The following is a 27,028-nucleotide window of genomic DNA, read 5'->3' as shown; positions in this document are numbered from 1 at the left end:
AGTTGCACTTCTCATCTGAGTACGCTTTCTGGGCTAAGCTGCTTGTTTTCAATCACTGGAACAAATCTAACAGTGAACACGATTGCTCTGTCACATGTTTAAAACTTAATTCTAATAGCTACTTGTTGTCTCTGGAAAAAATGTCTTACCCTTCTATGTTTGCTAAGCATTCATCAACTTTGTCTTCATGCTTTTAGGACCGTGTTGCATGGAAACACTCTTTCCAAGTGTTCTCAAATATATAAACATGAATAATTATAAATTAATATATAAATTCCGGTTTCTTTGTTTTTTTAAATAAACCTACCTGAGCTAAGCTCTGTGCCCTATAGATACCCTGTAAATTATGACAAAATTTGGTTTGAGACATCTAGATCAAATAAATTTACAAACTTCATGATTAGTGAGTAATCGTCCCAAATTCTAATTATCGTATTAATGGATGTCTATACAGCGTTAGCAGAAAAAATGTAGATCTAACCAAACATTTTTCCGGGCAAAGTGACAGTTGTTTCAGTGACTATGTTTTGATTTTGTAGATTTAAATGAAAGACAAGCAGCGCCTTTACCTGAATTACTTCTTAAAGTTGGGGAACCATTGCTGATCAGATGCAGAGCTGTTCACCATAATTATAAATTCAGAATAAAATTAGCTTTTGAAAAAAAAGAAGTTGAGCAGGTGAGAAGACGCGGTGTATTTTAAAATATGTAATGTTGGGCACTATCAACTGATTAAATGGGAATCTCTGTTGAAAACTAGGATCGCCAGTTTGAAGGATTAGAATATCAAACAGATCTCTCGGCAATTCGGATCCAGTATGTGTTTGCTTCAGCAGCAGGAAGAAGTGATAGTGGACATTATACCTGTTCCTCTACCGTTCATCCGAATCAAACTGCTTTGGTTACAGTTTTAGGTAATTCTAACCCCTGGTGTTAATGTTGTCCCTCAGTTGTTTTACTTTGTTTTCCACGTGGCAGCTCTTTGCTTGCAGACCTGTAGATTTGGCACTTAGGGACATGGTTTAGTGGTGGACTTGTCAGTGTTAGATTAATGGCTGGACCCGATGACCTTAAGGGTCTTTTCCAACCTAAATGATTCTATGATTCCATGATTCTGTGCAGCATATGTTTATTATTCCTTTCCTAAGGAAAAAGTCTGTTTGTACTTACTGGCAGTCCAGGAGAGCCAAGAGACTAATCTGAACTGAGTCATTCTGGTATCTGAAGATAATTAACCTTTTCTTTATATTGCTTTTCAAATAAGTCCCATTAAAAGGCAGTGCTTTTAGAATTGAAATGACATTATACTGTTCAGAGATTTTGTCTACATGATTGTTTCAATGGTATCTCTAGAAACACAAGCTGGGATTCATCTCATGTTCTTGTAAGAGACTCTCAGCCAGTGTGACTTTTTGTCATAGCAGCTTTTTGTGGGGACACAAAGCTCTCAGGTCCCCAGAGGGCCTTCCTGGCAGGGGGGGTAGTGTAGTTGAGTAGCCCTTCTCTGTGCCACCAACTCGGGCGCAGGCAGCTGCAGAGTGCATACAAACAGCTGGAGGTAGAACACTGTTTCTGGAGCCAGCCAAGAGCATAAACTGCACAGCCTACCCACGTGTTCAGCTGTTAATGCTCCATGTATTAGTTTGGCCAAAGTCTGGAATGACCAGTGACCGGTTTCAGCTAATGTGAGGGAGAAATGTCCTGCTGTGACCCCAGTATAGGTTTTGAAAAGCTGTAGCCATGGCCCCAGTCTCCTCCTCACCACTTGCTCCCACTGCATCTTCCTTCCACTTACCTACGGCACCTCCACCCCACCTTTGGTGCTCCTTTGGATGTGGGGAGGTAAGGCAGAGGTTCTCGTGGCATCTGCTCCACTGTTTTTTATGGTACCTTTTAGTGCTCTTATACAGAAAAAAACCAGATACAAAATCTGTACCAGGCCTGATCTGGGTCTAACAGGAAGGAGTCAAATAGTTGGAAGGTTCTTGGTAGTCACCTCTCCCACCCAAAACCCAGAACAAATGAGAAATGACCGTTTCTTCTCTTACGGCGAGGGAATGACTGACATGTGGCCAGTTGGGTTCACCAAATTTTTTTATGGAAAAGTAAATCTAGGGAAGAATTTTAGCTCCAAAACCTGTGGAACTGGTAGCAGAAAAGAAATAAAAAGTTTTACATTAACGGAGAATGTAAGCCCCAGAGAGACAAAGAATAGCAAGTGTTGACACAGCTGGCAAAGTGCCATGCAGTAGTGCTGCTGCAGCTGTGATGGATCTGAAGGAAAAACTGGAACTAGAGCGACAGCTGCTCCAGCATTCTTGGTTGTTCTGGGTGTCTCCTGCTTTCCAGGTGCTGAAGGGAACCATCCTCCTAACACCCAGCTACGCAAGGCCTGAATTTTTTAAAAATCAAAAGCATACCAAAGGAAACCTCATTCTGCTTAAGCAGCATGTTGATTTAGAAGCCAATGGTATTGGAAGTTAGTCCAGAACAGCCTCAACTGAAAACCTTGTTTCTCAGATGGAAATAATATATGAATAGGCATAACTCTGGAAATAAGGCATAAAAAGGAAAGCCGTAGTTAGGACCATGCTGCTGGATTAGGCACCGGGTGTAGTTTTCTGCCTGGTGTACCTGGAGATGGAGTCTGTAGCCCTGAGAACAAGGCTTTCTGAAGCACTCACCACACATTTGACCTTAGACGTAGTTGCTCTCAGCGTTTAAAACACCCAGGCTGTAGGAATAGTAGGAAGAGAGAACACTTACCCATCTCTTCAGAAATTACTTTCCCAGTGCAATATCCTCTTCTCAGCTCTTGCCTACCACTGAGCAGGAAGTTCTCTCATCAGTTACAATAACTGAGTGCAGCACCTGGGCATTTTTTCTACACATACCTTAGCAAATAGAAAGGTAGGGGTGAGGGGTAGTGTAGAGGTAAAGCAAGATCTGCTTCTTTCTCAGTACTGGTGCCCAGTTCAGAAATAGTGGCTTCTTGGATCCATAAATTATCAGGTGTGAGTATGTGTCACAGTAACGGGATACTTGAGTCACTGTCTCTGGAAAGATGTATTTCTGAGTGGGGTATTTTTTGACTGGGTTGTGCCAGGCTACAATGATTGTCTGCACACTTCTTTAATACCCCTTATGCCACCAAAACTTCTGAGAGCTCATTGGTTCTTCTGATGAAAAAAAATCTATTCATTTACCTACATGATGGATTAAAGTGGGGGGATGTTGCCATACCTAGCTAACAGCCATGCTTCTCTCTCCAAGTTTATAGAGGAACATCCTGTATTTCTGATCCACCCCAGCCTTTAGCCTAATGTATTCATGACAGCCATTGTTGGTGTGAATTTGTGATAGCATGCCAGGTTCCATTTCGGCAGTGATACAGATATACAGTTCACTCAGTGGTCCGTGTCACAGAGTAGCAGTTTCTGAAATGATCAGCATCCTGCCTTTAAACTGTCACTGTGCATGAGTCAGCATCTGTGGCTACACACTGGGAATGGTTGTGACGTAATTTAACCAAGAGAAGACTGATCTGGTTGGCACATACCACGTTGCCTGGGGAGCCTGGCTAGCATGACTACATCGATGAATAGTCTACGAATTTCTAATAATGCCTTGCAGCCAGACAGCTCTGGTTTGCTCTTTGCTAATTGATACTTCACCAATGTATCCCATCTTGTGTATCTGGTCAGGTCTGGTGAGGTGCTTAGGCCACTTTAAAACATAACAGAGATCATGCCAACAACGGCAGCTGCAAGGCTCTTTGTTTCTGCAGTTCTTACGCTCAATTTCCCCCAGTGCTGAATAAAGAATTTTTAGCGCTATGCAACCTTGATTCAGGAATATGCAAGCTATTTTGCAACACCTTAGGTTTAAAACAACAAATAAACAAATGGGATAAATACAGAGACTTGAAAGCTTTGATATGAGCCTCAAGAATTTCATCTCATCTCTCTGTCATTACTCAATAATCATCTTCATTGTTTCTCTGGCAGAAATACACTTAAACCTGCCAAAAAATTATAAGCCAAGCAATAATGTGCTATTTTCCTTCTCCTTCAAAAAAGAAACTACTTTCTCTGAGTTGTTTTCCAGAGAAACGACATACCCTGCTCCAAGGTCCTTGCGTGCACTCTGGAAAAAGCCTTTCCTCTTGGCTGGTGGTGTTGGTAACAGTACATCCAGAGATGACATGCTGCCCAGAAGGATAAGGTCGAAAGATCATTCAAAGAAGATGAAGATCCAATTTATGAAACCAATAAGCCTTTAATATTAAAAAGTAGGAGAACAGTCATGAAAGGAATCGCTTCTTGTTTTAAAATACTGACATTTTTGTGGTTTATGTGGGAGTTTCCAGATAGTATTTTTTTAAACCTGTAAGCTAGACAGAGATAACACATGCCAAGGAGAATGTAGGGTTACAACCATAAGAAAAACACTCAAAAGGAGAAACCCAGCCCAGCAATACTTCTGCAGTGCAGTTTTGTCACCATGTGGCTGGTTAAACACTGGCACAAGTTTCCCAGATTTTGCAGAGTCTACATCCTCGGAGATACCCAAACTCAGCTGGACATGGCTCTGAGCAACCTCATCTAGTTAGGCCTGCTCTGAGCAGGAGCTGGACTAGACATCTCCAGAGATGTCTTCCACTGTATATGATTCTGTGATTTTTGCAGAGCTTATTCTAGCCCCACTGATGCCTTTAGAACAGCCTCTTCCCACATGTGTCCGCTGTTCGGTTTCTTTGGGTGGGATTCATTTCTCATCATGAGACATTTAGCCCCAGCAATGACTTTGGTTCCTTCAGTAGTCAGTGTCAAAAAACAGATATGTCCATAGGCAGTTCAGTACATCTTTGTTATCTTCTGTTATAGGATGGGTTACATCTGGACATGCCTGTCTCATTCCACTGAGTTTATCAGAGGTCTAAGCAAGTAGCTTAGGTGGGTCACTGAACTTCAGACAGCTCCAGTAGGTGAAATTAATCCTACCCTAGCAGAGCAAGTACCAGCAGCTCATGTTTCACACAGATCTTCAAAACATTTTTTCATGTTGCTGTTGTCTTGCATCAAATATGTCTAATTTAGATGGAGAAATAAAGAAGCAGCTTCAAGTCTCATTTGCAAAATCTTCAGCTCATGTCAGGGAAGGAGAAAAAACTGCTACCAATATCTGTGCTGGTGTTGCCACCTGGTTTTGTTCCCTGTTAGAGGAAAGCCAGGAGATGCAGCTGTAATGCCTGGAACACACACCTAAAACAAACCAAATAAATAATGACATTGTTGGCCTTGTGGTTCTGTAGGACAGCTTGGGGAGAAATGTCAGACTATTTTGGAAGGGCTCTGGTCTGACCAAATATGCATCTTCAGCAGGCTCAGATAATTCTTCTACAGCTGAACACAATGACACCATTTCAATACTATTTTGAAGTGTTATCTTATTTTGATTAAAAGGATGCCTTCTGTGATGTGACATGGTGCTTTTTTTTTGCTTGCAATAACCAAAACAAAAAACATACAGGCATCAAAATTCCTTCAGTAAGCAGTACAGCCTTTGTAACATAATATAATTTTTAATTTTATTTTTTTTTTTTAGAAAAGGGTTTTATAAATATAACCGACTCTAAAGAAGATTTTGAAATTGGTGAGGAAGAGTTTTGCTTCGAAGTTAACTTTACAGCTTATCCACCAGTTAGATGCATGTGGCTGTTTTCCCAAAAAACATTTCCATGTAAACAAAGTTACAGCATGGATGGACGCAGGTACTTGAATTTTTTGCAATAATTTGATATAATAATGTTTCTTCTTTGTATCTCATTTGAACTGCTTACTGTCCATGTTTTGTACTCTCTTTGTGTTTTTAAAATGTGGATGGGCCACGTGATAAAGGTGTGTTGACAAAAGGCACTCAAACATTATTTTGGCTTTCAACAGCAATTAATGTAGATAACTTGTAGAATCACTGTATTTTCCATGTTATAATGAACCTTTTGGTAAGTTATGCATCTGGCAACCCCTTAGTTTACATGCACTTTGCCATTCCCTTTCTCTCTAATGTTATTTCTCAGTTACAGATCTGTTGTAGTTCTTACACTGGACCACAAGTTCTACATGTCCCCTTCTGTCATCCTCTTCTTGATGATGTTCCCAGTGTCTTTCAAACTGCTCAAATCAAGCCCAGGGCTCTATAGTTTCCCAGGCCACTGCTAGATCTCTTTGACTGTGCCACAGAAACATACCGTTCTGCTCATTACCCAGGTCATGTATTCTTCTGCTGCTGAAAAACATGTTTTTGAATAAACCTGTTAGTTATCTACCTTTTTTGTTATTTCCTACAATGAAGTTCTGGCATGAGTTCTCTTTAAGGCTAATGTTTTCTCCATTCCCTAGGCTTTCTAATTTCTTGATAACTTTATCTAATTTCCTTCAGAGTTTCTTTCAGAGTGGTCCCATGGCTTTCAAGGTAACAGCTTTTATTCACCTCAATGAAAATAAAGTCAAGCTGCTCTTTTAAAGTTTTAGCCGTAAAACTAAGCAGGACCTAGGCAGGAGTTAAAGTGGCTGCACTGTTTTTTTTGCATATTCTTAAAACCTCTCAGCATCTGCATAGAACTGTGTCTTAGCCTGGATTATGCTTCTTATGATTTCTTTCCTTTAGTATTTTGGTACATGATTTTATCTGTTAGCTTGTCAAGTCATCTCTTGCAACAGACTGGCCTTTTCATCTGCATCAGGTAGTATATTGGAGTCAGACCTTCACAAGGTTCAGAGACAGCTCCGTTCAGATCAGTAAATTGTCATCTCCTGGCAATGGTCACAGGAACTCTGTCCCTGCTGATAAAGTGAGGGCTGTCAGCAAACTTTGATAGTGTCGGGTGGGTGTTGGTGACTAATCTGCAATGCATGACATGGGCTAGGCAGATCTGTTCTTTGTGGTCAAGACTGGTTTTGGAAATGAGGTCTCAGGAGGTCTCAGGGGACAGCCACAAACACTTGCTCATCCTTGCCCAATAGGTACCTCCCTCCAGCTGATAATGCTGAGCTGATTTGCTTTGCAGCTGGGACGGATCTTTCTCCAGGAGTCATTTTCGCTTGGATGATTGACAGCTGGTGCAAACTCAATCCAGATAAGAAGGTGCTAGGGACTGGGCCAACAATAACAATTTTGAGAACTCTTGAAATAGCTTAGGTAACCCTCATTAATCGGTAAGGTGCAGCTGCTGGTGGCCTGGGATTTGTGAGTCACTTCAGATAGCCTTTGCAGCGCACGAGGGGGGGTTGCTGAGGGCTGACCACCACCTGCTGGACAGGGAAAAGTCCAGCCTGTGCCCCTGGAGCAGCGGGCACATCCTGGGCTGGCCACTGCCACAGCCGTGACCACAGCCACATCACCACCCCCAGCATCCCTGGAGCTTGGCCTGGAGGCTGCTTCAGAGATAACTGAGCCACCCCTCTGACTGCCCTGTCGATGAAATACTTTTTTTAAAAAAAATAATATTTAATGTAGGTAGTTACACTTCATGTTTATCATCCTATTTATTTTATGAAAAATATAATTGAGACAAAAATACATTAATTTGGTAATTATTTCATCTGACAAGTACATTCTTCTGCACAAACATCCTCCACCACTATCCAGTTTTGATTGAATACTAGCACTGGATAGACACATCTCACCTGAGGAAGAAGAGTAAGGGTAGATATTTCATTCAGTTTGAAGCCTCCAGAAGCAGCCAGGGGTACAGAGGTCAGGAGATTCTGCCTGCAAGCTGTAGCACCGCAGATTTCAATGTGATTTTTAAAGCAGAAACAAAACAAAAAAGTTAATCACGTCTTAACGTATTATGAGTCTAAATTTGCGTATTTTAGTTGACTTCTGTGTAATCCCATCTCCCAACACTTCTACTTTATTCCTTTCATATCCTTTTTCATTTCCTGTTTTTTCTCTTTTTTTTATTTCTGCCATTTCCTTATCAAGTTGTTCCTTCTGATTATAGATTGTATTAAATGTTATAATTAACTGTCCTCTTCTTTAGCTTTTGATATCAAGTCCCAAGGATTCATCTCTCCTGTCACTGCCCTGAAGCGTTTTCAGACATTCCTTCTGAATTTCCATTTTCTATTTGCTTTTCTCGTCTCTCTGTTTTAGCACACTGCTGATTTTCACTTCCCTCCTAAGAGCAAATGAGTTTTCATACACAGAATAACTCCTGTAAAATTTTTAATATTTATTTCCCATCCCCTTATATTTTCAGGTATCAAAGACATTCTTTTTAAATTATTTTCTCATTATTTCATTAGGATTTAACCCTGTAGACCTAGGATTTCAAAAGCAACGAATGATTTGTGGTTCCTCCTACCTTCAGTATCCATTTTGAGGCAGCTTAAAAGGGATCTGATTTTAAAACCTCTCTGAGTTCAGGGATATGTCTTAAAGACCATTTCAGATTAAGACACTTGAAAGTCAGTAAGTATATGGAGGTGTTGTGTTAGTCAGAAGGCAAAATCAGTCAGAAGGTTTCAATGACTTTTCCTGGTTTAGAATTGTAAGGTGATACTGGGTTCCTTTCTATATATCTTGCTTAATGAGAAGTACCTGGATTTTAGTTGTCTAGATTTCAAGCTCGTTACTGCTTTCTCTTACTTTGCAAATTGCTGGTATGAGCCGTTGTTTTTCTCTCTGCTTCAAGCTCCCTGATATATCTGCTTGCCTTTACCACTAAAACTGAGCTGGGGCCCTCCTACCCAGTTATCCTTGTGTAATCAGCCAGCACATCTGTCCCCAAAATGCCAGCAACTAAACCTAACAGATTTTCTGAAGTGCTTTTCTAATGATGATAAACTGCAATAGCTGCCATTTAGAACTGGCAATCCTCCTGACAACAATAACCTAGTCAAAGAGACGGAAATAGGATGCCATCTCTCTAAGGTGATCTATTCCCTTCTCACTACCTCATCCTGTGTCCCGTAAACCAAAAAAAATTACTCATCAGGTCAGTCATGCATGAATCTCTAAGTCTCTGCCATCCTTCCTGTTAGCTTCTGTCCAGGGACTTGTTAGAGCCCTCCCCCACCATCTCCATTGTCACAAGCCATCTCCTGCACGGTTTGGGTCTTGGCTGCTGCCATCCCTTGGACCAAAGGCCACAAGTATTAGTGGAAGGCTGGCCTTCCTCCTGCAGAAATGTCTTGACGGTTGGTGCTTTGTCTCATTGACAGTGAACTGATGATGATGATCTCATTTCTGAGTTTCCTTCAGATCTTTCCATTTGGAGAGGTTTATCTCATATGATCCTACCTGTCATTGTTATTTCCTGATACTGTTTATCATATCAAATAGACACTCCCATCAAAATCCTTTGGAGAATAGCAAATCCTATCCTTTGCCGATCTTAACATCTGTGCCAGGATGTGTTATATACCTTGTCTTCCAATGGATTGGTAACAAAATCACAGCCTGACAGCCCACATGCACTCCAGGAACTATGAGAAAAATTGCAGAATGAAATCAATACTGACAGAAAAAATATCCTCTCATCAATTCAGTTACATTCTGTGGTTTATATTCTCTAAGCAAAACTAATATCATTTGGGTTCCTCATTAGATGGTGTTGAATTGTTTCAAACATATATATGTCATGACTACACTTAAAATCTTTTTTAAATCAGTCTTTTGTCCTTTTACCATCTCTCCTTTGCTACACAGCATTTCATCAAGATTCTGTGACCACCAGCATCAGTCTGGGATATATGTATTTTATGCTGAAAATGATGATACGGTCATGACAAAAAAATTCACTCTGTATGTGAGAAGTAAGTGAGAAAACCCCTGTGAAGATTTGGTGAAGTCTGCAATTTTGCCACTGATATAAATGGAGATATGTTGCTTTTCCTTTGATATTCTGCATTTCATTTACATAGATTTATTGTTATAAATGGAGGAGCACAAGGCAAAAATGTGATTCTCTTGACACTGCACTACACTACTGAAATCCAGGCACAGGGTCAGAGAAGGATGCCGGCTGCTTGTGGGCCGTATTTCTTGTGTTGGTCACGGATGGAGAACAGAGGAAGGAGGAGGAAGTTATTAATTTTTTTCTCTTCCCTTTAGTCTGCCATAAACAGAGGGCAGAATAAGAGAAATCAGTCATATAGTCAGGAAATTAATACTTCTTAAGAAAATCACAAAGCATAGGAATCAGTAAAACACAGTGACTGTTCAAACTCTGTAGAGCTGGAATATATGTGACTCCTGTAGAGACCACACAAGATACACAGTGAGAGGAAACACTTGCCCTCAGTAGGTGTTAGCTTTCTCTGGTGTGTTTCTTTCTTTCTTTTTTTCTCCTAATAGTATTTGTGAGTTAATGTAGTTAGTAAGGAGGCCCATACATAACATATATGTTGGGGCTGCTGCGTGTCATACACCCCTGCCCATGATTTACACATGCACTTGCCAGATGCTCTCAGTAATCTCAGTTCTGCCACATCACTGCAGCATCTCACCCCTGGTCTAGGTCAGGGAGCATTATTTATTGTGTATTATTTATACAAGGATCCTCAGTGCACATCTCGTACGTGCCAGATGCCCAGAACTGGGGCATCAGGAGAGTCCTAGGGCTGACTTCTTGCTCCAAGTCAGGAAAGCAGAAGTCAAGACTTCTAATTTCAGCTCTGCCACTGTTTTGGTCTGCCTGTGCCTGAACAGAGAAGTGGCTGCTCCCCTTGCCTTGCCCACACTGCCATCCCACAGAACCAAGGTGCGGGGCTGGAGGAAGGAGGAGGACTGAGGGCTGCACCCGGCTATCACAGTGACATGTGCGTGGGTTATTTTGAAAACACAGAAGCAGACCTTGGTCTCAGCAGATGTAGCATTGCCACATAAATGTAAAGGTTTTGGTCACTGAAGTGCTGTCAGAAACCATCTTGTGTTGTCTTGTTACAGGAAAGCCTGAAATAACAATGCAGATGTTGTTCAAGCAGATCTCCTGCATTGCTGACAGTTATCCTTCTTCATCCTGGGTCTGGAGGAACTGTCCAGAGCTGAACTCATCTAAGTAATAATTTTCCCCCTCTTTTATTCATTGCAAAGGCTATAGCTGAGCTATTCTTGGTTAAATGAAGACTAGCCTGTAACAAACTAAATGTAAAATACACCCTTGACCATCTGTACAAGGGGACATGGGGGCCCACTCCAGGGAAATGGATCCCCAAAACTATGGAAAGTTTTTTTCCATTTTTTTATTGGCATCAAATGAAGTCTATAAAGATGTGTATCTCAGACTGAAATAAACTTCACTGGGTCTATATCAACCATTAGGTAGCTGCAAAGTTCCATCTAAGTTTTTCTCTTGGCCTGTCAAAGTTAGAGGGATTCAGGAAACGCATTGGTTAACATGGGCTTGATTAATTGGTTAAGCTTTGGTTAATACCGCTGTTATAGTGACCTGTTACCAAAGCCAGTAAAGTCAACGAGGGTGTTTCCAGTAAAGTTAGTGAGAGTGTTCCCATTTCCTCTATTTATTTAGGGCAATGAGTCAGGCCCTAAAATTTCAAGAGATGCTGAAACAGCTTTGAGCTGTTGTATGACCTTGGCAGTTTTTATTTAAGTATGCCAAAAAACTAATAATCCCATGGTGCAGAAGAGTACTAGATCAAATTATCTTCTGGAAGGCCGTGGATAAAGCTCTAAGCATTTTAACTAGACTTAAAAAAATGTCTAGGTGACTTTCTTATCCATACTTCTGGAAAGACTGCCTAACATCAATCTGTTTGTGCAGAAATGGAACAAGAAAGAAAACATCCAGTTAGTGAGTTTAAAACACTCCTTAAATCAGCTTTCTGGGATGAAAATGCTGTGACATTTCTTTTCTTGGAAATTTCCACATGTAGAAGCTGGTGCTATGTGTAGAGCTGAATAAATTTTATTTATTTACTTACCTCCTCATTTATTTATGTGAACAGTAAATTAGGCAGTAAGTTGATGAATGATAGAAAAGCTAAAAGTCAAAATTATCTCTGTGTGGGCTTATTTTCCCTCGAGTATAATGCAGACCTCTTTCTACATATCAGGTCTTAAATAAGTCATTAATAGAGGGTGGATGCTCTCCATCTTGAGTGAGAGAGACTTCATGGCTGAAATCACGTACCTTCAGGGAAAGGAATTAGACCTTTCACTGTGGGTTCATTTTGTATTTATTGTTTTAGCAGCGGCTCGTTTGGAGCTGCTCAGTAGTTTGAGTGTTTGAGGTAAAGCTGAAACCAGTGGGAATAGATGTGGTAGTGGGAGGTCGTGTCAGCCGTGAAACTGGTGGAGGTCCTGGACATCAGGGGGTGCAGGTGCCCTGCCAGGGCACCAGTGGAGAGTGGGACTGAGCCCCGCATAACAAGTGGGGAGATCAGTTCACCCCCCGCTGACCCTGCCATGTCCATCACCAAAAAATGAGACTGGCAAACTGCTCTGAAGCCTCACTCTAACAATGAGAAATAAAAAACAAGCCCACCTACACCCCCCTCCCTTCCAACACAGACATAAGACTTGTTTTGAAACATCCCACCTTCTGCCCTGGAAAATGCCACTGTGAGCCCAGTATGAAAACTGGTCTGCTTTCTTTTTCAGCTGTACAGAAGAAATCACTGAGGGGATTCACAACTTCTTGCCAGAGAGGAGATCCCTGGGGTCATGGATTTCAAGCAGCGCTCTAGATGTAAAGGAGACAACAACAACCTTCTCTGTGGAGTGCTGTGCAAACAATTCTGCTGGTTCAGCCTGCGAAAAAAGTTTCATTAACCTGTCAGGTACCACAAGCCAGTGTTTTAGCACAGGTTTTCTCAATTAAAGCTGGCATGGTAGAACTTATGGTATTTTTTATCTGGCTAAATGGCTGACCGTGCAATGCATTGCAGGTAAAACACAAGCACAGTGTGGGAAATGGTGGGTGAAGGGAAGACGTGTCTCTCTTCCCTGGTCCCAAAGCAGGGGCCTCCCTCATTAAAATTAGCAGAAACATCACACAAGTAGGAAGTGCAGGATGGAACCATGGCAATGTTGGGGTCTGCTTTTTTATTTTGTCTTAGTGATTCGTACCTGAAACCTGGAGACATCAGCTTTGGGAAGAGCTGAAGCCACTTTGGTAGCTGATGGCAGGTGCTGGCTCTTGTTCCTCTCCTGGACATCACTGTGGTGCTGCCAGAAATGCCCATGGGAGCTCCTCTCATCCCATGGAGGCCATTGTGCACCCAGACATGAGCATGGCTGAGCCAACAGACCCACTCAGGGGTCAGTCTGGGAAGCAGGAGTGAGTACTAGGGGAGTACTCACTTTAAGTACGCTTAAACTGGTGTAGGCAGGTGGCAGAAGGCTAAGCCCTGGTTTGGGAACTGCTGTGCAGCCTCCTTGTCAAGGGCATGAGAGATTCTTTCCTTATTGAACAAGAAAGTCAATACAATTATTTGCCCATGCACTTTATACTTGTAACAGTATATACATACCATAGGGGAAAGCATTTCTGTTACAGAGAACATGCTGTGGCACTGGGAAAGTGTTTTGAAGCCCACAGATATCTGCAGTACAGAGATTTCCTTTGTCATGGATGAGCAAGCTGTTTGGTGCTTTTGTCTACATCTGGCAGAAGCTGTGAGAGGTGATAGAGTTTATTTATGTTGAAATTACAATAGAAAGTAAGCATAATACTTACGCTCTTAGACACTACCAGAATATGAGAGTAGGTCTCATGTAATGTCCACCTATCCACTGGTACCTTATAGTATGGTCTTGACTCGTTAAGAGAGTTCTTGGCTGAGCAGCAGAGCAGTGCTCCAAGCAGGTTATGTACAGTCTGCCCGCTGGTAACAGGTACTTTGGTACCTAACATACATCACCTGGGGAAAGGCACAGGGAGAGGGGATGAATTGTTTATTCCTGTTTATGCTCACAAAGTCCAATCCATGGATCACACCAACACCTCTGTGCACTTAGACTTATGAATTGGTGTAGCTTTTTTTTTGAATGAAAACAGATGTCAGAATAACCCAGCACTTAGTGTCTCCTGACCAGCTCCTTGCTTTGCGTGTGGCTCCATCTCACTCTGTGCAGAGGAGGCTCAGGCATGAAAGGGCTGCAAACTGGCAGAACTGACCCAGCCACCATGGGTCATCCTTGCACCTCTAGCTGTATACATAAGCACTGATTTGCTGGGTAGTAATATGTATCTTTTAAAGTTGCAGGAGCTGTTTCTTCGCCCCTGGACAATGCTGCGTTCTATGTCTCTGCTGGATTTTTCCTCCCTTTGATCATGTTTTTGTTTGTGTTCATTTCTCATAAATACAAAAAGGTAAAAGCAAACATAAATACCTACCCCTTCCTCTGTTCCTACCAGGCTGTTTCTTCTTCTCTAAGACTTATTCCACTGTCTTTTTTCTTTCAAAGCAATATAGATACGAAAGCCAGTTGCAAATGATACAGATGATAGGCCCATCCGATAATGAGTACATCTACATCGACTTCAGAGAATTTGAATATGATCTCAAATGGGAATTTCCCAGGGAAAATCTGGAATTTGGTGAGCAGTCCATAAGGCAGACCCCAGTGCTGGAGTAGTACCCTGTGCTGTACCAGCTGCAAATAATATTGATGTATTGTGTCTTGTAGGACAGGTCCTTGGTTCTGGGGCTTTTGGGAAGGTGGTGAATGCGACAGCTTATGGAATTAGCAATGCAGGAGACTCAGTCCAGGTTGCAGTCAAAATGCTACAAGGTACAATAAACACTGGATGACTCTCACAAGCAGCAATGTTTTCTAGAAGCACCAAAGCAGAAGCAGTGTTGGAAATCCCTTTACATACAAACTTTTAGCAGTTACACCTGATGAATGCTTGGTTTCAAAATCCTTCCAAAATGCTTTCAAAACCCTGTTTCAGTTTGGAAAGGTGTTACTGAAGTGCCTTCTTCCAGCAGCATGTTGCATTTTGTCCTACACACCAGAGAAGTCTACATTGTGCATGGAGGGATGGAGCTGCTCTGCTCTAAGGAGGATGAATGCAAATTCGAAGTGCAGATTAGCCTGCAGGTTGCATTGGTGACTCTGTTGTCTTTGGTTTAAGGTCCCGTTTTTCTCGTAGTGCTGTCTAGCTGTTGCACTCCCTTTGCCTCCTATGTCTGAGCTATCTTGTTCACAAAACTTCCAATACCTCTTCCCGTAGTCTTGGTGACACAAAATGATTTCTTTCCATCCTCCTTAACCTCTAATACTCCTTGCTGCTTTGCTCTGGCCTCTCCAAACTGTCTTGACTCCTCATAAAGGTAGCGCCCAGGAGCAAGCCACCCTGGCAGCAAGCAGAGGAGGAGGTTGCACTACTGGGTCCCAGGTACCTCAACCCTGTTCATAGAATCATAGATACATCTTGGTTGGAAAAGACCTTTAAGATCATCAAGCCCAACCATTAACCTAACACTGCCAAGTCCACCACTAAACAATAGAATCATAGAAAGTTTGGGTCAGAAGGGACCTTAAAGATCATCTAGTTCCAAATCCCTTGTCATGGGCAGGGACACCTCCCACCAGACCAGGCTGCTCACAGCCCCATCCAGCCTGGCCTTGAGCACTGCCAGGGATGGGGCAGCCACAGCTGCTCTGGGCAACCTGTGCCAGTGCCTCACCACCCTCACAGGAAAGAATTTCTTCTTGACATCTAATCTAAATCTGCCCTCTTTTAGTTTAAAACCATTACCCTTTGCCCCATCACTACAGGCCCTACTGTGTCCCTAAGCACCACATCTACACATCTTTTAAGTACCTCCAGGGATGGTGACTCTATCACCTCCCTGGGCAGCCTGTTCCAGTACTTGACAACCCTTCTGGCAAAGAAGTTTTTCCTAATATCCAATCTGAACCTCCCCTGGTGCAACTTGAGGCTGTTTCCTCTTGTTCTGTCACTTGTCATGTGGAAGAAAAGACCAACACCCACCTCACCCACCTTTTGCATAACAAGATGAGCTTCACATCAGCTGCAGCACCAGCACTCTGCTCACCTGTGTGCCCACACAGCCCCTTCTTGCCAGCGCTGCCATCCAGCTCTTCATCCCCTATTTGCATATGTGCATCAGCTTTATGTTTCCTTGGTCCGCTCCTTTGTGGTTGTCTTTATGGAAATTCAACTTGATCATTTTCGTTCATGTCCCCAGTTCACTGAGATCAGGAGGACTAAATGCTTGTTGAAAAACAAGCCTAAAGCTATTACTGAAACAGGGTGGCCCTTTTAGCTATTGGATTGCAGCTGGTTGCATGCCATATGCGTGTTAAGACATCTTTTTTCTTTTGGCATTTCTCTCCAACAGGATTGACTGCCATTTTTTTCTGTGCTTGTGAACACCTTAATACACTGCTGTCATTCCTTGCCAGCCCAAGAATGAAAAATATTAACATTTTATGACTGCTTTCCCAAGCATTCAAATGATCCACACTCACACACACATTTAGTGTCCACCTTTGGCTAAATCTTTTTATACTGTACAACGATTTTTTAGGATGTTCTCAAACATAATGTCAGTCCAACTAATTTGAAATTAAGACTTGCATGTAACAAAGGATCGCAACCATTTACATTTTTATTTCTTTGCTGGAGATTTCCCAACCTGTGTTATTACTTTTACAGAAAAACCTGATGCTTCAGAAAAAGATGCTCTGATGTCTGAGCTGAAAATGATGACTCACATTGGAAGCCATGAAAATATTGTGAACCTACTAGGAGCTTGTACCATGTCAGGTAACTTGTAATTGTGGAAAGGTACCAATTAAAACCTTCAGACTAATGAGGACTCCTGAACAGAAAAGAAGTATCAAAAATTGATCATTAAAAGCAGTATTAAAAACATTCAGGCCATAATTAGTCACCTGTTCTTTAGGCTGCTGTTTCTTTCTGCATCTCTGAATCCTGTCTTTGCACAATCAATTTTGCTGTTCTCTGCTGACCCAAAATAAGATGAAGATGAACTGAAAGCAAAGTTAAAGCCATGCATGTCTACAGAAATGGTTCCTTTCTAATTGTACTTGCATGAAGTGAAACAACAGCCCTTCTATAGAAGAGGTTTTACTATTATAGTGGTGATGGCACTAATATGGGCCAGTTTATTATGTGAAAAGCAATAACTTATCTGGTGTAAGGTACTTTTGTATCCACATGATTATGTTCACATAAGAAATTATAGAGGTGGGGTTTTTTTAAATCATGTGGCTTACCGAACAGTGAAGTTGTAGAAAGAAAGGGAAGAACGACTCAAAACTAGACAGGAAAGAAAAGAAACTGGAAAAGAGGAGGGGTGGGAGGGACACCCAAAGAAAAGAAAGAAGTGAATAAAAATGAAGGACAGCTTTTTAAAGAACTGAATGTGAAAGTAAACTGCAGGTGGAAAGAACTAAGCAAAGATGGGCTAAGATGAAAGTGGCAAGATATTATCACTAATTAATTATTGTGTGACTCATGTTATCATTGAGGCAATGTACACAGATGTTCTTGTCCCAAGAACTCCTTCTCTGGCCAAGTGCAACAGTGAACAGGAGCGGCTGAAGAGAGGCTAAAGCACAGATCACCTTGCGGAAAGGGCAGGGCTTTACCCAGCATTTGTTCATATCATGAATTGTAACATCTGCCACTAAAAAACTTAACAGATTTTCTGCCACAGATATTTATTTTATCAGAAAGACCAAAGAGGACAGTTAACTCATTTCCCCAGTTTGCATCAACACCAATACTGTCACGCAAATACATTTGAGGTGTAAGGGGAAAGTAGAGAAATAGATTATTAGTGGTGGCTTTAGCTGATTTGAAACTATACAGGCTGCCACTGCCTTCTGAAAAATTTGGCAAGATGTGATGGTATAGGCAGGAGACCTGCAAGGAAGAACCTGTTTAGTCTGGTGGGGTAGGGCAGGAACACTTCCAGCCTTATGTAAGTCCCATGTTCCGAAGCATTTGCATGGTTCTCAAGACATTCACATCCACTCTCTGAGAGACCTTACAGGCTTTTTCCATGTGCCCTACCTTGCTTGACAGGGGTCTTCTGGCAGAAATGTTTGCAAATTTGTAGTCAGTCTTTCTGAGCCAGAAGTGGTGATGCCAGTGTAAGACTTCACAGGGGTGATGCATGACCACTCTGAGCTCCTGGGCCATTCATTCTGCTCCTGATGGCTTGTTGTGGCTCGTCTCTGACCCTGCCTGGGTCAGGAGTTGGAGGTATTTTTCCTTCCTTGAGAAAGTAGCCTGAGCAGTGCTCCACTCAGACACATCCCCTTGCAAGGTCTTTCCCTCCTATAGGTCCCCTCTGCCAGTACACTTGGGTTACAGGTGGCCTCCACGGGGAAAAAAAAAGGGGTATTTCTAAAGCATGAAGGTAGTGCTGATAAATGGAAGAGCATAGGTCAAAGGATACCAATTTACACCATGAAGATAATTAGCAGGGTCATCTTTTGCTTGAACCATGTATGGTTTAGACAATATGTTGCATCTTCGTGGCCTGTGCTGTCCTCCCCAGTGCCACTGGTATGGGGAAGGATCTTTGTGCCTTCATAGGTGCAATCCACCTTGGGAGATGCACCACAGGGAACAATCAGCTACACAGACTTTCCAACAGGACATTAGTCATTACAGTCCGTAAACGTTACCTGCCTATCAGTACAGGTTATCTACCCAGGAAGGATGATGCTTGGAATGTTTAATGCAGATTAATCCTGGGAGAAGAGGAGGCATCATTAGGGCTTTAATGGGGAAGGTGTTATAGATAGCAGGAGACATTTACATTTCCAACTATTTCAGGACCAATCTACTTGATATTTGAATACTGTTGCTATGGTGATCTTCTGAACTACTTAAGGAGCAAGAGAGAGAAGTTTCACTGGACACTGACAGATATTTTTAAAGATCACAACTTCAGCTTTTACCACAATATCCATTTGAACAAAAATTCCAGGTAAAGCATTTGGTGAGTTTAATACTTTATAAAGCTCCCGTCTTTTTTTTAAGCTGCATTCTCAGCTGTGCTGTAAACTGAAGAAATTATTGAATTCTTGAGAATATGCCTTCACATACTTTAAGAAGCAATGACTGACTGAGGAGGAACTGAGATTTGCTTCTCCTTATGTTCTTCACAACGGACTGCAAAACGCAAACAACCTCTTGTTTCTCTTCCCAGTTTTGAGAAGACTCATCTCTGCACCCAGATTTTTGATAGCAATAACTGATCATGCTTTTTCACTGCAAAAGGGTTTACGTGCAGGAGGTTATGTGATACACCATGTGTAACCTTTGAAAATGTGTCACCCATTCCAGGAAAGGAACTCACCCGAAGTACAGTGTGAATATGACTCTGTGCAGAGAGGATGAATTTGAGGTCATGCAGAGAAGTCAGAATGTAAATGTGACATCTGGATCAAAAAGGATAGTGCTGTGTTCTGAGGAAGGTTAGAAGCTAACTCCTTTTATCTCTGGCGAATCTGTTATTTTTGTGTTTATTACATTATTGACCTAACTAGACTAGATTTAGTGACACAGGAGGCCCCTTTCTATCATATGTCTCTCTTCCCCCTCCTGGCAGGAATTTTGCTGGAAAAGGATTCAACAACACTTAAGACCAGAGGCTTATGTTTCTGGTCATGCTACACATAATATTTGAGAATGAAAATGCTTGTTCCTTTATCTTGTGTCTGGGAAAAGGGTGCAAAAGGTGGATGCTCTTTGTGATGTTGTTCTTGGTAGAGGCATGTGAAAATCCTTACAACAGTCAGTGGAATTAATCAAAGAGTGAGGAAGCCCATGGAAAACTCATACTTTTGGTTATTTTTTACAGATAAAATTAAGCATGCAAGCAGACAGATGGACGAAGAAGAGGATTTCAATGTGCTTACTTTTGAAGACCTTCTCTGCTTCTCTTATCAAATTGCCAAAGGAATGGAGTTCCTTGAGTCCAAATCGGTATGGGGAAGGGTTTAGATAGAAAAGACAGTGAAAATAGGTCAGTCTATAGAAGGCAGACTGAAGAACAGAGACACTCAGTGGCAGGCTTGAACTATACCTCCTTCCCTGGCTTTACAGCAAAGACTGGATTGCAACTTTAGGCATGACCCCGAGTAAGAAGTGGCTGTGCTGCACACTTCTGCCTGCCCTGTCCCTGTCCCCGTCCCCTTGCCACAAGCAACCAGGGTCTGTCCAGCTTGCCCATTCTCCACACTTTTTAAGTGGAAGGAGGCACCAGTTCAGAGAGCTGTGCCTGAGACAAGGGGACTATCTTCTTCCGACACCAAATGCTGCAGAGTGTTAATCCTTCCTTTCCTTCTAAGTGCATTCACAGAGACCTTGCTGCCCGGAATATATTAGTGACCCATGGAAAAGTGGTGAAAATTTGTGACTTTGGCCTGGCCAGAGATGTAGTGAAGGACTCCAACTACATCGTCAGGGGCAATGTAAGTTCCTGAGTGCTCTCTGTTTTTCATATCGTTGTAAGAATGATAAGGAACCAAGAAAGTGAAACTTTTCATTTTCAGATTCCTTGTTAGCTTTATAGATATCTGTACAGACTATGCAGAAATCTCACTTTTTCCTGCCCCTGGCAAATGCAAATCCTTACCTTATAATTAACCTAATCAAGCTAGTACTGTAAATGAGATGGTACCCGTGTCCTTACTAAAGCACACTGAAACCCATCGATGGAAGTGCTAGGAATTGTTTACTGTTAGAGACAATAATAGCATAGGGACAATAGCATATGTGTGAGGGTACACCAGGTCCTCTGGCTATATGAAGAAGTGTGGTGTGGGCATCTCCATCTAGGCTGGTCACTTTGGAAGTCAGAGGAGGGAAGAAGGCTCTTCCAGGGCTGAGTTCATCTCTTCCTTAAATAGTCATCTAAAATGGATGAGATTAATTGGCTCCTTAGAAGTGCCTATTTGTCTCCATAAGGGAAATTTAAAGGGGCTAAGAGAAGCCCAGCTTTTCACACATCAAACATGAACTGATCCTACTCAAGCAGTGAGAACTACAGTGAGTCACCCAGAAAGCCTGTGTCATAGCATGACCTGGTCTCCTTTCCCCCTCTCTCTACAGGCTCGTTTACCAGTTAAATGGATGGCTCCTGAAAGCTTGTTCGAGAGGACGTACACAATGAAGAGTGATGTCTGGTCTTATGGAATATTACTATGGGAAATATTCTCTTTGGGTACGTTCTGTAATGCAACAAACGAGCAGTGCTTTGTTTCGGCAGCTTCCAAATTAACACGTATTTTCCAATATTTTCCACAGGTGTAAATCCCTACCCTGGCATTCAGGTTGATACGAACTTCTACAAATTAATACAAAGTGGATTTAAAATGGACCAACCGTACTATGCTACAAAAGATGTGTAAGTGTATTTCCTGAGTAATGCACAGCATGGGAATTTATATTTACTAGGTCACTGTTTGTTTGATCTTTTATTTATTGTACACTGTACTTTGCTCAAAAAAAGTTGCAAAAGGTGAGTACTTCCTCTAACTCTGAAATAGACTGCTTGATCCTGCAGGTTTTGTCCTAAAGCAGAAGTGATCAATACTAAAGGTTATGTGTGTTTGAAAGGACTAGTTTATTATCTTTAATTGTGCCTTCCTTTCCCAGGGCACTTCTCGTTCTCAGATCACAGACCTATTTTTTTCTTTCATTTTTTTATTTTTGCAAGAAGTATGTTATACCATATTCATTTTGGATATTAACTAAATCTTTGGTGACATTTTTAAAATGTTTTTATTATTATTAATTGAGCTTTAGCATGTTTGATTCAGTTCCAGGAGGCTAGGGTTCCTTATAGAGAAAAACCCTGCTAAGGAAGAGTTGGCGGGAGCTATTCCTGCACTCTCATACATGATTTTCAGCCTATGCCTCTGTGCCTGGGAGGAGTCTGGATAGAGGTGGACTCCAGGGGACAGGAGAAGAGAAGATGATGGAGAACCGTGAGACCTGGAGCTTGGAGGAAAGGGAAGGGCTTTGGGTTGTCTGAGCTCTTCTGGCAAACATTTCATACATGATCTAGGGACTCGGTGCCTTGCTATGAAACTACACTGTTTTTATCCTCTCCATGTAACAACTGTAATGGCATTAAAGGTACAGGTGAATCTGACAGATTGACCCACGAAAGATTGCTGTAGGGCTTATAAATATCAGAGAACCTTTTGACTTAGTAAGTTTGCAAGTGACTTTAGCAGGGAGGTGCTGCACTGGTCCTTGATGAAACTGCAAAATCTTGAAGGTGGTTTTTTAACTTCAGAAATATTTTTGTGATGTCAAATTACATAAAAAGAATTTCCGTGAAAAGTGTCCTCAAAACTAGAGAGTCCACAAGGAGAAAGTTCAGCCCCAGAAACAGACAGGAATTGTCTGCCTACCGTTTTCTGTATGGTATGGAAGCTGGAAAACAAGATTAGTGTGCCAGTATGAGCCAGCCAGGGTAAAATTCTGGCCACAATCCTATAAGGAGGGTTTAACTAAGGACTCTGGTAAAGCCATGTTCTGCATTTCACCCTTTATCCTTATCTTTCTATATCTTTTTCTCTGATGCAACATGCTAAATCTGGCCTCTTTCTGTAAAAGCATTCTGGTGCCCTGTGATTCCCATCTAAATTCTCCACTTCCATGTAGTCACTTACAGAGAATCCAACTGCTAACACGTTTTCTGTATCACCTCTTTGCTCCTGCAGCTATCGCGTGATGCAATCTTGTTGGGCCCTTGACTCCAGGAAAAGACCCTCTTTTTCTTGGCTGGTTTCCTCTCTTGCCTGTCAGCTGGCTAAGGCAGAAGGAGCTGTAAGTAAACACAAAGAGAAGAAAAATTTGTTGGTTGGGGGTTTTTGGGTTGGGTTTTTTTTGTGTGTATGTAGCCACATGGATCACCATGAGCTGAGAAGTAGTCTTCTGGTTTCTATTCACATGCACCACTGTGCTATGAATACGTTGCCCATGGACCAGTGTAAGAGTTTGGAGATTTTTTTTCTGCCATTAGAAGGAATCCTGACCTCCCTGATGAGCATTTCTTTCCTCCCACTGCTTGCACCAGGACTCTGTAAGGCTGAAATCTCTCAGCCTGTGCTGTAGCAATGTGCTTCCGTTGTGCAGGAGCCAGTGCAGTTGGCTTTGGTGATGCTGATAGCTGAGCCTGGGCCACCTGCCAGGCATTTCATGGGGGGGCCACCATAGGTATGTGCTGCCATGTCCTCACAGACAGCGGACCATATGTCATCTTCAAAGGCCAAAATAATAAACAGCATCTGAGGAAGTCATATTCCATCCTTACCAGACTGTGTTCTCTTCCTCAGGAAAAATAAGCAACTTCTTTCTAAACTACCAATTCCTACCTGTGTATCCCTCTGGGCTAGACGCACTGTTTCCCAATACAGTGTCTCTGCAAACCTTTTGGGATGTGGAGAGCCATAGCCAAAAAATGACTCTTGCCTCTCTGCAGGCTGTTAGCCTGGCAGAAGCTGCTGAGCATAGAAGCAAACTAATGAGCAACTTCAAAGCACTGTAGCTAGAAAAAAAAAATAAAAATGCTCCTTTGCAGTCCAGTGCCCCTCCTCAACCCAGCTCTTTTTGGCTGGATAAAATCCATTTCACATAGGTAGTTGCCTGGACTCCCTCTGGAGTCAGTGGGAAGTAAATGGGCAGACATGAGTGTGATTCTCCCTCAAGAGGAGGTGGGCTGTGCCTTACAAGAGCCTGCTTCACAGGGAGAAAAGCAGTTTTCAAAGTATGATAACAAAAGATATCTTTTATTTCCGCTTCCCAATTCTAGGTTTACCAGAATATGAAGAAAAATATTCCTACACACAGTTCCAGCATCAAAACTAAACCATGTGTAAGCAGGGATGAGGAATCTCTGCCATCTACAGCTGTGCTCCAGCATGAAGACTCTTAGGTTGAAAAATAATCTGGGTTATGGATTTGGTCTCAGTATTTTCATAAACTCCATGTAGCATAAATGTTTTAAACCACCACTAAGAAAAGAAACTGCTGCTCTGTTCACATTTCTTATGAGCCAGTCCATGTTTATGTTACTTTGAGGAGAAGACACAATTCGTTTCTTTGAATTCAGCAAATGCTTCTATTGCAAGACAAAAGCAATGGTCATTTCACTGCATCTCTACAACTGGATGTCTCTTTTCCTGGTTTTATGTAAATAGTGTCTAGCCAATGCATTGAATTCAGAATGTTCTTGCCATATTTCAAACAAATACAAGAAAATCCATGGGGGTTTAGTCAACGTTTACAAGCACAGCCTATGCATCTAGAGAGAACTGGTGTGATTTCCAGAAGCGCTACTCACATCTTCAGCTCCAGCTGTCAGTAAGTGTTGGAAAAAAAGTAGCCAACTTTAAATCCCCAGATTTTAAAATAGCAGCCTTGTTTTACACAGAACTATAAATTTGAGTGTGTATAACTGTCTTATCCCAGACATCTCAATTGCTGTGAAGTTCCTGATAGGTGTCCAGTTCAGGTGAGTTCATTTACAGCGAGTGATTCCTTCCTACCTAAAATAAGCATTGAAAACAAGCAGAAGGAGTGATATTTGGAGATGACCTTCTGCCTCCCTGGTCTAGAAATCCAGAAATCCAGGTGGCTGTCTCCAACTGGAAGTCTCACTTCAACTGAGTTACCAATAATTCCATTCTTTGGGCTTTATGTGTTTTGATAGCAAATAGAAATGTTTAATTTTGAAGAAATTATCTTCCGTAGCAATTTAGGAGTGTAATATCATCGCTTCCTATTCCCAGAAGTTAGCCTGGGTGTATGAACCCTGCTGCAAGAAAATGAGAGTATGTCTCTTCAATTTTCTCCCAGATGCCCAGGACAATAACCTGATGCTTGCTGGAGTTTTAATATAGATAAAAAGACATGCTTATTTTCACTGTGAGGTGTGGGGATTCATAAATGCGGCTTTCATAATGACTTAACGGGATATGTCTGTCTACATCACGGTGAATCAAGTTGACAATATGTGAATTAATGGTTTTCTTCTCTTTTACATTTTACAAGATGCTAACTGCAGTTAGGATTTCCAGTGGCAAGTGTTATAAATGAATAACGGTTTGGATAGAATATGCTATCACATAAATTAAGCTGCTCTTTACTAACATTGTCTGAAAATAATTAATGTTGTAATGCAATGATTATGATTTGCCTATTTTTGTTAACATTGTCGAATTAGCAAGGAATCATTGATTTTTTTAATCAGATATAAACTGCTGAAGAATAATTTGGAAATATAAAGGCAAAAATAAAACTTTAACATTGCATTTTCTGGAAAATAGATATGACTTTTAACAAACTCATAACACAATTTCAAATTGTTCGGCAGCAAGATGTCACTATTAACACACAGCCTGAACCAGCTGGAAAGCAGGAGCCGAATGTCTTGTGTGGGCAGGAGTTTTCAGCCTTCAGAGCTAGAGGAGCTTAATGCTGCGATGGATGCATCCAAGCCTAGCTGGCCTTGGAAGCTAAGCAGATGTGAACTTGGCTCATAGACGAGCAGAAGGGAATCCCATGTGTTTTACAACATGCCAGGGAGTTGCGTCAAATGTTTTTCCACAAGATTAAAAAAGGAGTGGACAGAGGTCATCTGGCCCCATCATTGCCACTGAGCTGAGACTTGGGAATGTAAAGGCAGAGAGAGAGCCTGGAGCGAACACAAACTCCACATGATGCACACATGAAAAGCAGCTCAGGCAACACGACTGTGTGCGAGGAAGTACAGTTAGGAGGGAGACCCTCCTGTGCGAGCCGGACATGTCGCTGTGCATCTGCTTCTCCACACAGCAGAGAGGGATGGAACAAAGCTACAGGAGGTATTCAGTGAAGAACGGTACCTTTTAGGAGCAACATTCCCTTTCCAGGATGCTTCCAACAGAACTTCGCAAGGTGCTGGTCCATTCCTGAGGTGTGTGCAGAGCCACAGCCCATGCTGTTTCAGGAGCTGTTTCACAGTTCTTAGAGGAAAATGCCCACATTTCTCTCGTTAGGATCCAGACCCCTGGTCTGTGCCTCCAGGAGCAGGTTCTCTGGAGAAAGCGCTGAATTCCCCCTGAAGTGACCGGAGAGGGTTAACCTTGTTTGAAGACCTCCAGCAGAGATGCCATTAGTCTAAGCCAGATGCTTCAAGCCAGGCCGAGACTGACAAAGGCTCAGCAATCATTAAACCGGGCGGAGGAGCAGAAGGGCTTGAGGGCAATAAAAAGCGCTGAATGGCAAAGGGCACCGCGCTCTCCCCGTTAGCACTGAGGAAAGGGCAAGGCAGGAATACCCGGCGCCCCGAACTGAAAGATGAGGAACTGGCACCGATTGTTTTTCCCTTTTCCCTGCCAAAACCGGCACCGGGGGGATCCTGCAGCCCGCCGGCGGGGGGAGCTGCCCCGGGCGGCCCCGCACGGCCCCGCAGGGCTCCGCCGCCGCAGCCGGCACCGGGGGGAGCCTGCAGCCCGCCGGCCGGGGGAGCTGCCCCGCACGGCTCCGCACAGCCCCGCACGGCCCCGCACAGCTCCGTACGGCCCCACACGGCTCCGCCGCCGCAGCCGGCACCGGGGGGAGCCTGCAGCCCGCCGGCGGAGGGAGCTGCCCCGCACGGCCCCGCCGCCGCAGCCGGCACTGGGGGGCGCTCGGCCCCCGCGTTGCGGTGCCGCCCGCTGCCGGGCCGGGGGCCGGGGGCCGGGCTGGGGGCGATGGGGCCGGGCAAAGGGAACCCACAGCCAAAACGCAGCACTGAGGGGCTGAGCCAGGTAGCGGGCAGCCCCCGCCCGCGGTGCGTTCTCCCAAACTACTGTGCCCGTGTGTCACAGGCAGCGGACGCCAAAAACCAACCAAACAAACAAAAGCCCCTTCTCTGTCCAGTTCAAGAGAAAGTGGAGGTGCTTCTCCAACACATCTCACCCTCGGGTTTGGGGTACCTGGGATGGGCTCCCTGAGGTCCCTCCGGCAGAAGCTGAGGCTAATCGTGAGTTGAACCAGAAG

The 27,028-nt window shown here is 42.8% G+C and overlaps 1 protein-coding gene across 2 annotated transcripts in view; it reads left to right on the top strand.

The window, feature by feature from the left end:
* FLT3 (fms related receptor tyrosine kinase 3) overlaps nt 1-25,317 on the top strand; it is a 47,279-nt gene extending 21,962 nt beyond the window's left edge. For both annotated transcript variants that reach the window (XM_055702574.1, XM_027815667.2), the window contains exons 7-24: nt 540-679; nt 761-914; nt 5,608-5,773; nt 9,718-9,824; nt 10,957-11,068; nt 12,631-12,809; nt 14,232-14,344; nt 14,440-14,572; nt 14,662-14,766; nt 16,664-16,774; nt 18,821-18,974; nt 19,334-19,464; nt 19,851-19,975; nt 20,341-20,463; nt 21,104-21,215; nt 21,299-21,398; nt 22,726-22,831; nt 23,817-25,317. In XM_055702574.1, coding sequence (XP_055558549.1) covers nt 540-679; nt 761-914; nt 5,608-5,773; nt 9,718-9,824; nt 10,957-11,068; nt 12,631-12,809; nt 14,232-14,344; nt 14,440-14,572; nt 14,662-14,766; nt 16,664-16,774; nt 18,821-18,974; nt 19,334-19,464; nt 19,851-19,975; nt 20,341-20,463; nt 21,104-21,215; nt 21,299-21,398; nt 22,726-22,831; nt 23,817-23,939 — 2,294 coding nt within the window. In that variant the 3' untranslated portion in view covers nt 23,940-25,317. The remainder of the gene's footprint in view (nt 1-539; nt 680-760; nt 915-5,607; nt 5,774-9,717; nt 9,825-10,956; nt 11,069-12,630; nt 12,810-14,231; nt 14,345-14,439; nt 14,573-14,661; nt 14,767-16,663; nt 16,775-18,820; nt 18,975-19,333; nt 19,465-19,850; nt 19,976-20,340; nt 20,464-21,103; nt 21,216-21,298; nt 21,399-22,725; nt 22,832-23,816) is intronic.
* The last annotated feature ends 1,711 nt before the right edge of the window (nt 25,318-27,028 follow it).

This window comes from Falco cherrug, chromosome 2 (genome assembly GCF_023634085.1).
Source record: "Falco cherrug isolate bFalChe1 chromosome 2, bFalChe1.pri, whole genome shotgun sequence".
NCBI lineage: Eukaryota > Metazoa > Chordata > Aves > Falconiformes > Falconidae > Falco > Falco cherrug.
Note: the sequence above shows the minus strand (reverse complement) of the source record. Positions and strands in the feature narration are given on the sequence as shown.